General features: G+C 51.8%; 6 protein-coding genes across 6 annotated transcripts; 1 reads left to right on the top strand and 5 right to left on the bottom strand.

The window, feature by feature from the left end:
* Nucleotides 1–1,134: 1,134 nt before the first annotated feature.
* Nucleotides 1,135–2,846, bottom strand: N7503_004136 (uncharacterized protein; the record flags this gene model as incomplete). Its single annotated transcript, XM_057063683.1, has 2 exons — nt 1,135–2,478; nt 2,535–2,846. 2 exons carry the CDS (start codon nt 2,844–2,846, stop codon nt 1,135–1,137), a joined length of 1,656 nt encoding a protein of 551 aa, XP_056924598.1.
* A 416-nt stretch (nt 2,847–3,262) lies between these two features.
* Nucleotides 3,263–4,541, bottom strand: N7503_004135 (uncharacterized protein; the record flags this gene model as incomplete). Its single annotated transcript, XM_057063682.1, has 5 exons — nt 3,263–3,603; nt 3,655–3,719; nt 3,779–4,152; nt 4,215–4,282; nt 4,343–4,541. 5 exons carry the CDS (start codon nt 4,539–4,541, stop codon nt 3,263–3,265), a joined length of 1,047 nt encoding a protein of 348 aa, XP_056924597.1.
* A 675-nt stretch (nt 4,542–5,216) lies between these two features.
* N7503_004134 (alpha/beta hydrolase) lies at nt 5,217–6,009 on the top strand (the record flags this gene model as incomplete). The annotated part of the gene is made up of 2 exons (XM_057063681.1): nt 5,217–5,624; nt 5,686–6,009. Coding segments are annotated over 2 exons (732 nt in total), but the record flags the coding sequence as incomplete, so codon positions are not given.
* A 147-nt stretch (nt 6,010–6,156) lies between these two features.
* Nucleotides 6,157–7,617, bottom strand: N7503_004133 (uncharacterized protein; the record flags this gene model as incomplete). Its single annotated transcript, XM_057063680.1, has 5 exons — nt 6,157–6,476; nt 6,538–7,004; nt 7,074–7,197; nt 7,263–7,383; nt 7,435–7,617. 5 exons carry the CDS (start codon nt 7,615–7,617, stop codon nt 6,157–6,159), a joined length of 1,215 nt encoding a protein of 404 aa, XP_056924595.1.
* Nucleotides 7,618–8,011: 394 nt separating this feature from the next.
* On the bottom strand, nt 8,012–9,043 carry N7503_004132 (class I SAM-dependent methyltransferase; the record flags this gene model as incomplete). Its single annotated transcript, XM_057063679.1, has 4 exons — nt 8,012–8,294; nt 8,353–8,482; nt 8,555–8,916; nt 8,988–9,043. The coding sequence occupies 4 exons, from the start codon at nt 9,041–9,043 to the stop codon at nt 8,012–8,014; spliced, it is 831 nt and encodes a 276-aa protein (XP_056924594.1).
* Nucleotides 9,044–10,986: 1,943 nt separating this feature from the next.
* On the bottom strand, nt 10,987–12,193 carry N7503_004131 (phosphotransferase family protein; the record flags this gene model as incomplete). The annotated part of the gene is made up of 3 exons (XM_057063678.1): nt 10,987–11,219; nt 11,288–11,977; nt 12,130–12,193. 3 exons carry the CDS (start codon nt 12,191–12,193, stop codon nt 10,987–10,989), a joined length of 987 nt encoding a protein of 328 aa, XP_056924593.1.
* Between the last annotated feature and the right edge of the window lie 679 nt (nt 12,194–12,872).

The raw sequence follows: 12,872 nt of genomic DNA, 5'->3' as shown, positions 1-12,872 counted from the left end.
GAGAGCCAGAAACCTTGGCAGGGATTGTATAATGAGAAATATCAACTCGTCTCAGAGAATAGCATGATCGAAAAGGACTGAAAGAACTATGAGGAATGATGGGCAGACGAGCTGCGGAAGCTAGCCGCCCCAGAATCACACTGTGCGCGTCTCATTCAAAGACTTTCCAAAGCTCATGAATCTCTCAGTATTGGAGCCTATGCGCTATGCTATCTAGCTCGAGGTATAGGAGATAGTAAGATGCAGTTCAAAGTAATCCTTTCATTTTATCGATCCCACTTCATCTACTCGTAAGTCTCTTCGGATTTACGGGCACGGACAGCCCATATATTACCCCTACCAAGATGGCGAATCTAATATATTTTTCAGTGTTCGAATTAAGCAAACAGCGCGTGAGAAAGATACTAGGACTAGAGGCTTGTGAAGGCGTTAACCCTTATATTCCAAATGGTAGGATTGTGGATAAAGGGGTAGATCCAGAGAAATCTGAAGCGTGTCTAATGGAAAATCCAGATGATGAAAGGTAAGATTAGAGTGATATCGAAATTTGTCATAATGTGTCTCTACAATCAATACCATCGCCGGTGTCAATCAGTCCCTACTTATAAAAATGTATACATGCTAAGTGTATGTAGTGCGTTTAAAGACGTAGAAGGAGGAGCATATCAAGAACCTCGACATTTCGCCAGAGGGTAGTGGTAGGTTGCCTCTTAGAAATGGTAGCAGCCAAATAAGCTATGGCATAAAGTCGGTGTTGGTAAAGGTCCTATCGCGTTAAGCGGACGGAATGATTTCAGTTACCGGGCAATATGCAAGTTGATGATGGCCATGCATTAAAAATTCGGTCTATTACCAAGGATCAGCATCGCAGTCGCTTCATACGATATTCAAATCAATTCTGATCTTACCAATCAGCGTTCTCAGTCGGCTCTTCAAATTTGGAAACTCGATGATGGTATAGAGAACTCCACAAGTTCTTCGAAGCATTTCGGGTAAGGAAAGTCCTCTGTCATGATAACAGACTGAGCGGAACAGTTTTCAAGGACATATACTTTGAAGAATCACTCCAGAAAGTGTGGCCCATTTACTGTGGTTCTATATACGGGACAGGTCTTGGGAATTGGTTAGATAGAACTATATGCTATCATCCGATCCAAACACCGCCTCAATGTCCGCACGGTAGAGCTCGATCGAGCGGGCGCGTTGCGGGTTTCCCTTGACGCTGAGCGGCAGGGGCCTGGACGGGTCTGTGAATACAACGAGGTCGCGGCGGATGGCAGCGGGAATGGGACACATGGCGTTGGCTTGGTCAAGCAGCGGCAGGAGCGCATCCCAGATGGGGGTGGCCGAATGAATGTCCACGTCGGGGTGCAGGTCCAGAAGGAGGGCAAGGCCACCATGGCGCTCCTCAGCAATTAGGGCCCAGCGGACGGCGGGATGGGCTTCCAGCACCCATTCCATGTCGCGGGGGAGGAAGTGACGCGGCGGGGCACCGATGAGGTCGGCGCGGCGGCCGCAGTACCGCCAACAGTTCGGCTGGGATGGGTGGGGTGCAAAGAGATCGCCCATGGGATATTCGTCACAGCTGCGGAACATGGCGAAGACGGGCTGGGCGGGGGCGCGTGGACGGCGCAGCAGCACCAGCTCGTGGTATGGCTCGCACACAGGGCGAAATTCATGCGGCACATCTGGACTGAGCTTCAGGTAAGCCCAGTCGGCCGGGTCGGGCAGCACCTCGGCGGGAAGTGTGCCGGACTCGGAAGAACCATAGATGTGGGTGATCTGAGTATAGCGGGTTATTTGGGACGCCAGGTAGGGCTGACAAGGGGCGCCAACAATGGCAAGATGGCGCACGCGGCGCAGGTTTGCCGTATAGGCCGGGTTGGCGCATGTCTCGGGCAAGGTCTTGGGCCCGAGGATGCAGGCAAAGACATCGCCGTGCTGCAAAAGCTGGTCCATCAACGTCGCACTCATGGGACCTCCCGTCACGGCGGGCAGAACCAGGGTTATGTCGAAGCAGAAGCTCATGCCCAGGAAGGGAAATAGGCCGGCGGCGATAGAGAGTGGCGTCAGCACACCGACGCGCTGACCGCGCCACTGCTCGTAGTTGACTGGAGTTGGGTCTCGTAGCTTTTGGAAGCCCAATGGTTGCAGATATATAGTGGCGTGCGTGAAGACAATGGGTTTGGCAGGGCCCGTAGAGGCAGAGCTATGGACGACGGTGAAGGGATCGTGCAGCACGTCGGCCAATGCTGGTAAGAAGGCATAGACGGGGGTCGGCGGCCCTTCGGGGGCCAGCCAGTCCGCCAGCGTCGGGGTGACGAGGGCCGTCAACCCCTCTTTGAAGGATCGGATGGCGTTGACCTTGTGCATCACGGAGGTGTTGGAGCCTGGGGGGTACAGCAACCGATGGCAATCGGTGTGCTCCATGAGTGACAGATGTGTGTCCACGTCTGCGCTCGGGTGACAGGTCAGGGTCTGCAGGCCAGGGTTAGCGATGTGCTGATGACTGGAAGAAGCGGCTGCGCCCTCACTTTATATCCCGTCTTGACTGCTGCCAGCGTAATGATGAAGTACGACAAATCCTGGGGCGCTACATAATGTAGGGTGGCCCAGCGGGTTGGAGCGCGTCCCAATTGCTGCTCAATCCACCACGCTGCCCGATTCACCGCACAGGCAAACTCATTGATGCTATAGTCGCGGTATCCCTCAGCTGGCCGGCCATTGTGGCGTGGCAGGGAGACCATGGGCTGATTCGGACATAATTCGGCGAGTTCATCAATCAGGCGAGGCAGCGGGGTGGTCCCCCACCGCTGGAGGAAGTAGTGGGACACGGGAAGCGACATGGAATAAAACAGCCTGGCTCAGAATACTAAAAGATTAAAGGGAGAAAGAGGCATCATTGGGGGCTAAGGACGACTTGAGGGGGAGGAATCTTCAATTTATAGGCCGTTGGCCCACGCCAGAGGGCGGGGCTTTCACCAGAGGACCCAAAAACTAACCAACTCCGTCTTATCTACTCCGATGACGCCAGGGAATGGGGGCGTTAGCGAATGGGGTCGTTAGCGAATGGGGTCGCTAAAACATATACTGTGATATGGCCTACAGTAGCGCCGGAGGGGCCGAAAGAAAAGCCTTGGGGCTACATACAGGTTCCTGTTTATGAGTGAATAGCCTACGGGGCCGCAGATGGAAGCTTAAAAGAGTGCCCTTTGATTACGTAAAATATATATACAGAGATACAGTTTCGAAGAGGCCAGCTCTAAACCGACTCTGCCTCCAATCGGACTTCATTCTTTATTTGAATCTGGCCTAGCAACAGCTCTTCGCGATTGCTCTCCGTACGACTGTTACTGCGTGTCGCCGTGGTCTGCAATCGGTGCGCATGGTGGTCGCCCCCAGAGCCCGACAGAGTCTCGAACCCGCGTGTGCTGGCGTGACTCGAGGTAAAGCAGCGCTGTGAGGATTTGCTCGTGTCATTCGTCGAGATGTTGAACTTCCGCATAGCCCAGCGGACCACGGGACGCATTGTGGGCAGGCAGGCGGAGATGACGCCGAAAGAAACCTCGAGTGAGGTCCAAATCACGGTGCCATTCATGGCCCCTGTGGTGCGTGAGCAATTGTTTCCTTGAAATACCATCTGCAGAGACTTACAGGTAAAATCTGGATCATCGACTCTGAACTGCGTCCCTAGTCGAACACAACTGCATACCACCACACTGGCCGGCGATTCGTTAGCCTCCAGATCAACTGGCAATAGAGGGGAGGGGGAACGGACAAGCCACCCAGTAGAAAGATGCCCGATAGGGTGACCTTTTGCATGCGCGTGGTTTGGAGCGCCCAGACCATGCGCAAGGGCAGGATCAAGATCATCACGTCGGTGCAAATGTTAGGGACCGCGTTGCCAACGTAGAATTCCTTGCTGCTGACGCAGCTGGACGTCACGGATGTGTCCCAGAAGCCGTTGATGGGTCGACAGGAGAAAATGGAGATAAACCAAACGGTAATGGCCCATACAAGGACCAGGCTACCGACGGCATATACGGCTATGCGAAACGGTCGAATTTGGAAAATGCGGACGTAGTAGGTGAGGATTGACATTTTGACGAAGAGAATGGTGGCGGTGTAAATGAGCTGGTACGCATACATGCACTACACGCGAATGCTCTAAATGAGTCATTTTGTCGGGCTATAGAGAGAGAGGAGAAACGAACTTTGAGATATTTGGGGATGTTGGCCGTGGGCACGACTTCCAGGTGGAGGCCTGACCCCAGTCGTACCACTGAACTCCCGCTTATCAGTGACTGGGCTCATCTGGGTGCAAGAGAGGAAGGCAACCAACTGATAGTGGAAATACTGAAGCATCCTAGCGAGCAACATAGGCCTAGGATGATTAAATAGTCATCGACGCCATATCGCAGGTGGATCATGGATTTGGCCAGCAAACGGAGAACTACGGCGATGATCGACAGGATGGCAAAGGGGATAATGGCGCCTAGGGTCTGGCCCTGTTGGCTCTGGGAGAGGAACTCGGTGGTCATGGTGACCGAGGTGACCAAAAATTGAGACGACTACAAAGCACAACGGAGGGGGCGTGGGGAGCGTGCAAGGGTCTTATTGTTCCGTCGGACGGCAACTACGAGAAGGGCTCTGACTCTGGCCCCAATCAAATGATTAATTATGGCCACCCGCCCCAAATACAGGCTTTTTTCCCGGCCCCCAAGTACAACCTGCAGAGATCTTGTTGTTGCATCGGATGATAGATTAGAAGGGGGGTTCTAGCTTTGGCCCCAATCAAAGGATCAACTGTGGGTCCCATTCACGGCCCGAAATAGACTAGCCATGCTTACAGTGGGTCCGGCGGATCCTCAATCGGTACGGCTCGGCCCCCAAATAGGCCAAGGCGCACTTCTATAGGTGCGACGAGTTATAGTATCTAGCCACCTAATTTACGAATTCAAGCATGGCTAGTCAGGCCGTTTTGACATAATCAATTACCCCTCATGGCCAACCACAATCTAGGTTATTAGAATTTATACCGTAAATTACGGTTACTGTATTGATAAATTTTAGCGTGTTATTGAGAAACTCCTGAGTTAGGTGGCCAGATACTGTAGTTAACGTGCTTAGCAGCGGCCGAGGAATAACCATACTTAATGCCGCCTACCAGCCGTCTTCCATCGCGATCTTTATCCGCCCTACCCTTACTGCCCTAAATGACCTCCTCCAATCCCACCCTAATCTTCTGCCCTGGGGCCTGGTACCCGCCCACAGCCTTTGAGCCCCTGGCTGCCCACTTCCCCGATCACACCACCCATACCGTCGCCTTCCCCTCAATTCAACAGGCCACCAGCGTCCAAGACCTGCAGCCCGATATCAACGCACTCCGGACCCTAGTTGAGCAGGAAGCCAGCGCTGGCAAGGACGTCGTCATCATCTCGCACAGCTGGTCTGGACTGCCCGTGAATAGCGCCTTGGATGGCCTCAGTAAGAGCGAGCGACAAGCTGCTGGCGAGACCGGCGGGGTAGCCAAATTGGTATTTATCTCGGCCTTCATCCCCGACATCGGCGAGAGCTTGATCGGGGCCTTTGGTGGGGTTCCTCCTGACTGGTATGACCGCGATGTAAGTCATTCATTTATCTTCTATCTTCCCTCTCGAGATCCTCAGCTCATCCCGATTGCAGGAATCCAACGGCACCGTCAGCGCCGTCGACCCCTACAGTCTCTTCTTCCACGACGTCCCCGACGGTGAACAATGGGCCCAAACCCTTCGTCCGCACGCCTGGGCGACCAAGAACTCGCCCGCCACCAGCACCGCCTACACCCGCATTCCCAGCACTTATCTCCAATGCGAAAATGACCGTGCCATCCCTCTCTTTGTCCAGCAGATGATGGTGGAGAAAGCGCGCGGAAAGGGCGCGGAAATGACCACGGAGACCATTGCCACGGGCCATTCGCCATGGCTGGTCGATCCCGCGCCTGTGGCTGCTTTTGTGCAGCGGAGCCTGGCGTGAGTCCCGGTCCAGTGAAAGCATCGATATAATGAATTGTATTGAATAAATCCCATACCAAGAATAAATCCCATACTGCTAGTCTGTCCTACATTAATGAATACAAATTTATTTTCTGATAGTTCAAGTCGGATAGATAAGCGATTAAAGTAACCCCGCCTCAATGACTTGATCCGACCCCGGCGTCAGCGCATCCAATGGCTCAATCCTGCGCACCTGCAGCCCCGCAATTTCTAAGATCCTCCGCCACTGGGCCTCGGTGCGTTCCATCCCGCCAAACGCCATCATGCTTACATCCAGGAATGCAGCATAGGGCGATGCGCCACCCCCATCCGGCAGCACCAGGTCGACAATGACCAGCCGTGAGGTCGGCCCCATGGCGGCCACCGTATTTTGTAAAATTTTCGCGACAACGCCGTCGCTCCAATTGTGGAAGATGTGGCGGAAGAGGTAGGTATGAGCTCCTGGAAAGATTTCATTCATGAGCAAGGGGCGCATATTTCAATTGGAGTGGGAAGGAAATACCGTGAACGGGTTGGGGATCGAGAAAGCTGTAAGGCATTACTTCAACTCTCTCGCCGCCCTCCACACCCTCCAGGACCTTTGGGAGGTCTTGAAGTACGATCCGACCGCGAGGCGCGGGATCGAGCTCGTGGCAAACCTGGCGGAGCACAGCACCTCGTCCGCCTCCAACATCGACTAGTGTGACTTCTCTGGGCCTATCAGACAAATCATCAGAGGAAGAGGGGGAGGGGGCGGTTAGAAGACTGCGGAGGAAGGGTTGCAGCTGGCAAACGGCGAGGGCAGCTGTGCTGGATTGGAAGGCGGCGAAGATGGCGCGCTGCTCTGGTTGCGACTCAAACCACTCGAACATGGTCTGGTCGGTCTGATGGGCGAAGCCAAAAAGAGTGGGCTGAACATCGACTGGGTCCTGCCATTGGTGGGCCTGGAGGAAGTCTGGAAGCGCCGTCATGAGCGTGGCAGTCTCGGCCCTGTGATCGACCGATTAGCGATGCAAGCAGCCATTGAAAAGCCTGTCAGGCATGGATGGAATCACGCACATGCCCTGGATAACGGCACGATGTTCAGCCTGGCGCAAAGTTTCCGATTGTATAGTATGAGCGTAAAGGCCCGGGCTGGGCTCAGTGAAGATGCCAATGGCTGCCAGCGTTCGCATAAGACGGACTGTCTCGCCCAATTAGTCCTAGGAACATGCATCACATTACATTCATCCGCACGCCATCACGTACCGAGGAGTGCGACATCAACGCCGCAGCGTCGCGCCAGGTCCGTGGTGGTAGTGGGCCCCTCATCGAAGCGCTCGAACAGTCGGATGCGCAGAGCGGCGCGCAACACCCCGTGTGCCACGGGCTGGCAGATTTAGTCATAGCCCCGGAAATGAAAGAGCAGCGGCATACATACTGCTTTGGCTAGGTGCATCAATTGACTCTCGGGAGTCTCCAGGTCGGTTAGGAGCTTACGCGCCGCGGAGAGGATTCGGGAGTGCAGTGCATCGCTAGCGGGGGGTAGCTGGCCGGGGTTGTTCGTCGCGGCCTCCAATTGACGGGCCAGGGCCAGCATCGGACTGGGGGTCTCGTCGGTCATGATGGTGTGTCTGTCGTCAGGCACCTGAGAAAACTTGAAGTTGATGGTCCTTGCGAGAAGGCCGAGGGGGAGGGGAGGGGACACGCCGGCCTTATCAACATTGTCCTAATGATATGCACTCTTCTTCTTATGCCGCTATGACTTCCTTGAGGACCGGACTCGACCTGGATCGTCCTGGGGTGTATCGATATTGGCCCCCACCGGCGTTTTCCAAGTTTGAGGAGCTTATCCCGGCCCTAAATGTGCTAATTCATGCAGGCTATAAGAGGACTAGTGCTCACTTTATACTATTAGTGCTTATTTTACCCTACTAAGGACTAGTGCTGACTTTATACTAGTGGTATTGGTACTGTATTTGTATTGACTACGAGTCATTCATCAGCTTTCGGCCCGACTACGAGTCATTCATCGGCTTTCGGCCCAGCGCCACCTCTATCGTAAAGTCGAATCCCGCTCCCTGGCGACACTCGTCGGCGGCTTGGCAGATGAGATCGCGCAGACGCGGACCAGCCGCATCTGACGAACTGTTATCCATTGCCAGGTAGCTGTATTCCTCATTGGAGTTGAACTGCAGCTGGCTCCAGTAGACTCGGCTGTGCGGGCTACACGGATGCAGTTCCTTGCGCACGTCAACCATGCCATGTCGTGCAAAGGTATCAGGTAAGCCGGGCACCCATCTAATCGCTCAATTAGGGTCTGTCCGTCCATGGCAATAACTCGCATCGGGTCACTTACTGTCCCAGGCCTGTTTGTTTCATCATCTTCATCATCTCGTCCAAGGCTGGGGTTGTTTCTCTGCCGCCAACGGACTGCACCGACCACGACTCGTAGTTGTGTTCCGACCATTGCAGCCAGCCACCCGGCTCTGTAGGTCCGTTAGGCTCAAAGAATACAGTGAAATGGGAATCAAACAAAAAGATAAACAAATAGAACTCACTCAACATGCGCAACAAATTCTGCAAAACCGGACTCGGGTCATCATTCCGAATGACCACAAAGAACAGCCGCAGATGCACGACATCGTATATCCCCTCCAGTTCGGCGGGCAGCGGCTCATACAGATCGAGCTCGCGCAGACGAACCCCATCCGGTAGCCACCCCGGCGGCGGGCATTGGGCGAGCGAGACATCGAACCCATCGATCTGCGCTGCAGGGTATTCCCGCTTCACATCCATCATCCAGATGCCCGTGCCCGTGCCAATATCTGCAATGCGCGGGGCCTGGTCCGGGGATATTCCGATGCACGGATGCAAGCTGTAGCCCAGGGCATCCTTCCATAGGTGATTTTGGGCATTTAATCTAGATGAGGCGTGTCAGCATAATCCCTTTCACTCTCCCGGGGCCTAGACGAGCATGGGATTTTTCTGTACCGAGCTGAGGAGTGGTAGTTCCGGTGTAGCGAGTAGCCATTCGTAGAGGATGACATTTTTGGGGAGAGTCAGGGTCTTGTGGTCTTCTCTTGTTGAGAAAAGCGGAGGAAGAGGGTGGGAAGGTGAGATAAGGTTATTCTGGATCTGAGGTCTAAGGAGGCGCCTCATCCAGGATGCCTTGCCAGCGTATTCATAGGCCGAAATATTTGCAGTCTACGACCAGATAGACCGATACTAGATCCCAGATACGGGCTGGGACAATACCGCTGCGGACTTGGCTTACACTTCTTCTGACGCGAGTGGGGCGTGGGGGCCAATCCTGCTGAACTCCGGCTTAGTGGGGCGGATGGCCCCATTCAATGGCACCCTTTCCTGTCATGACGGTGACGTCGATTCCCTCAGACACAAAAGACTACGATGTAATGCAAGATGGAGCCGAGAAACAGATAATCTCACCTCAAGCATGATCCGCCCGATTTTTCTAACGATCGAGGCGGGGTTTCTGCTCCCTGTTGAGGCCTTGCTGGTCAAACCAAGGAAGTCTCGGCCACGTGGATCTCCCGCTTTCCTGTCTGGTACTTTTACGCCTCCTGCAACAACCAATCACTTGTGGGGCTCTTCATTTAGCGATACAATATAAAGAACCAATGGGCTCTTATGAGCTAAGGCGTCGGCAAAACAAGTTCTGGGTAAATCTCGGTTGATTGACCCAAAATAGTAATTCAACATTCCTTTCAGGGCGCATTGTGCATGTTGATTATGCCTAATAGGTCTTTTTATCCAGAAGCTTTTCGGATGCTCCTCTACCTTCATCCCTGCGTGTTATTGTAAGATAGTGTGCGGTACTCCCCTTCCACTCAATCTGCCAAATCATTGTCTATCAGTGTTACTAAATTCATTTAAGAAAAACTAGTCAATTTTGAAGAACGGGAAGAGGTAAATCATTGGAATTGCATATGCTCACGCGCTCTATAGTATATTATCTGGTCATATAAGCAACGAAAGAAATAACGCCTGCATGGCTACCTAGGCCGTTCTAAAGTATCCAAATATCCCCTATGGCCAACAACAACAGGCATCATTTTCCCACCGGTAATGTGCGGAAAGCCTTATGGAATAACTAACACATTCCAATAAATCACCCTTCTAATTGATTCGTACTAAGTCAATATCTTGAAGCACTATCATTCTGCCCTGTTTGTCTATTTTCAAGATTGGTAACATCTTCTTTTCATTAACTTCCTTTTCCTACAATCGCTTATATAGTCCAGAAAATAGATTGAATAACGATAGTCTTATACTACCGCCCGGCAAACTCTGAGTGGGTCCGACGTAATCATCTTATTATATGGGGTAGCTCTATCACTCAGAGACCATGCGACCCTACTCGAACCACAACATTACGAGCCTCGTATATGAAGAAAACTCCATCAGAGACACAACGAAAATCACGACATTTTCTATCGAAATTAGACGTAACATCGGCAGTAGTCTATAGGGCGAGGAGCTCCTTCAACTTCTTTGTAAGATCTGGTGCGGCCTTGGGATAGAAGGTTACTCACCAGCGATTCCATCCAGTCATTTTCCTATCAGGTCGTGGATCTTTAGGGAAGAAAATAGATATACAGGCGCCGTAGGTCCAGTGACAAGACACTGTTAGTCAGAGGATGTTAGATGGATTGGTGGAAGGCGTGATTACAACCTAATATAGATATAGTAAATGCGAATGAGACAGAAGATTATTAGTGTATAGAGAACTTGATCAACCTTGGAACTTCATTCAATGACCCCAGAGCCCCAATTGGTTTGTTAAGGCCCGTTCTGCTAGGGATCTAGCATGCGCGAGTTCCTCTTCTGTCTTCTTCTCTACAAACATTGGTAAAGCTAGTCGAAAAGGACATATGAGATGTTCTAGTTCCGTCAGTTGGTACAGTGTTTCAAGTCCTTGAATCTCACTCGGGCGCACACTTCCCCTGCTCGCCATTGCCCTATCTATGTCTCACGCCTGCCACCATATACTATTTCCTTTCTCTGACATGTCACTGATATCTTCAAATGTACCTGTCAGCAATGTCTTGGTAAGTTTACCACCAGTTGGGTCAGTGCCGGTGCCTAGGCTTTGCAGAGAAGTGAAAAACAGATGCGCTGGGGGGGGGGCAATGTAGGAGAAGTCAAAGTCGAGCACTGCCGTGAGTTGATCGGTATCTGGGTCAACAAGCATGTTGTTCATTGCTGACAAAGGTCAATTGCTCAATCGAGAGCATACAGACGACAATATATCCAACCTAAGAGAAACTTACTGAAATCCCCATGTATAAGCACTCGCTTGCTGGAATCAAATCCCGCTCTAGTAAGCACAGAACTTAGTCCATGGGCGATAAACTCCTCAAGGTGCTGGCGAAGATCGCCATCCGGCCGCCACCCTTCTATAACCGGACTTTTATCTGCACCTTTCAGCTGATCTTGCAGTCTATCCTGCCACCAAGCTTCATAGGTCTTCCATGGTCCCCCCCCCTTAACGATCGTCATCTCTCCGCTAATGATAGAGCCTTTATTGTCTATCGTCAATCCTCCAAATTGATTGACCTCTAACGGTAACTGGGAGCGCTCAATCCCCACGATGACATCTGCAATCTGCTCGAGAACACCCTTTTTCTTGGTGGTACATAGGCTAGGAAAATGCTCATCTAGAGACACGCCGCTCTTGTATTCCATTAGAATCCAGACAAGCCCAGGAGTACCTTCACTTGACGAAGTTGCCTTCCAAGCATAAATGGCCGGAACGAGAACTTCAAGGCCAGACTGATAGGTGCGTAATCCGGCGCGTGCAATACTCATAGCGGCCACCTCATTTTGTACCCGATTTTGATTCAATCCCATTGCCTGAGGGTTGCTAAGACGGAGTACTAATGTAGATGCACCTGTCGAGGGAGGCTTGGCGGTGTGAGGTGGTGCACCCAAAAAGAGATTTCTGTCGCTGGCTTCGAGAGCTGGATCTTGTAAATGACGTTATTATAATAAAATGAACAGTTTTCTTCATAAGCGATTGGGTTTATCTCGGAACACTAGAAGTTGAGAAATGGTCATGTTGCTTAGTTGTGATTGCCCACTCGACTGGCTCGTTTTCGGATCATGTACATACGCACCTGTAGACCAAACCCCTGCAAAATCACCTTAACAAGAGCCAGGCGGATCTTCATACCCATCGTGACTAGCGTTCAGCATACTGTTATCATTCTTCCAAGGCTTTTGTATTGTTTCCCTCGCATGGTCGATATGGACGCTGAGCATTGGCCTTAAATACGTAATACTTAACCTTCGGAGCGGCGGAAACTGAGCAACAAAAACGTAGCTCGCCCTATAACCGAACATCAATAGCGCAGAAAAAGCGCAGCAAAAGCTCACGCAGGTCGCTCGTCGGGATGCTGAGGGGGCACCAGGACCGACGGAGTCTGGGTATCTTACGTGTGCTGTTCCCGAACTGATTTGGAGTAATCTGTAAGTAACCGAGCCGGGGCATATACAAGTGCTACAGGGTTATTATTGATGCTTAGCAAGCTGTCGCCAGGCTTATGGGGTGGGTGTATCTACTGTAGATTCTTGATTTCAAATGAACCAGGAAAATGAAGCGACAAAAAGACGAACAATCATTGGATAACTGAGTTCGTTATCTTCCCCTTCCCCTCAGTCTCCCGAAATCAGTAGCAAGGATATTTTAATGGAGATCAGAAACTGGTGATATTTTCGGATCTTTCATCTCCTTCAAGTCATTTGTTCCCTCGCCGAATATACAGTAGTCTACTGCTCATTCTTTGTCTATCTCGTAGCCATTTCTGACATATCGTTGTAAAGAGCGAGAGCATAACCATGTCTAAGTGTTGTTCA

The sequence above is a fragment of the Penicillium pulvis genome, assembly GCF_028828015.1.
Source record: "Penicillium pulvis strain IBT 33274 chromosome Unknown contig_1_segment0_segment0, whole genome shotgun sequence".
Lineage (NCBI taxonomy): Eukaryota > Fungi > Ascomycota > Eurotiomycetes > Eurotiales > Aspergillaceae > Penicillium > Penicillium pulvis.
The sequence above is the reverse complement of the archived record's forward strand: the minus strand, read 5'-3'. Positions and strand labels throughout refer to the sequence as shown.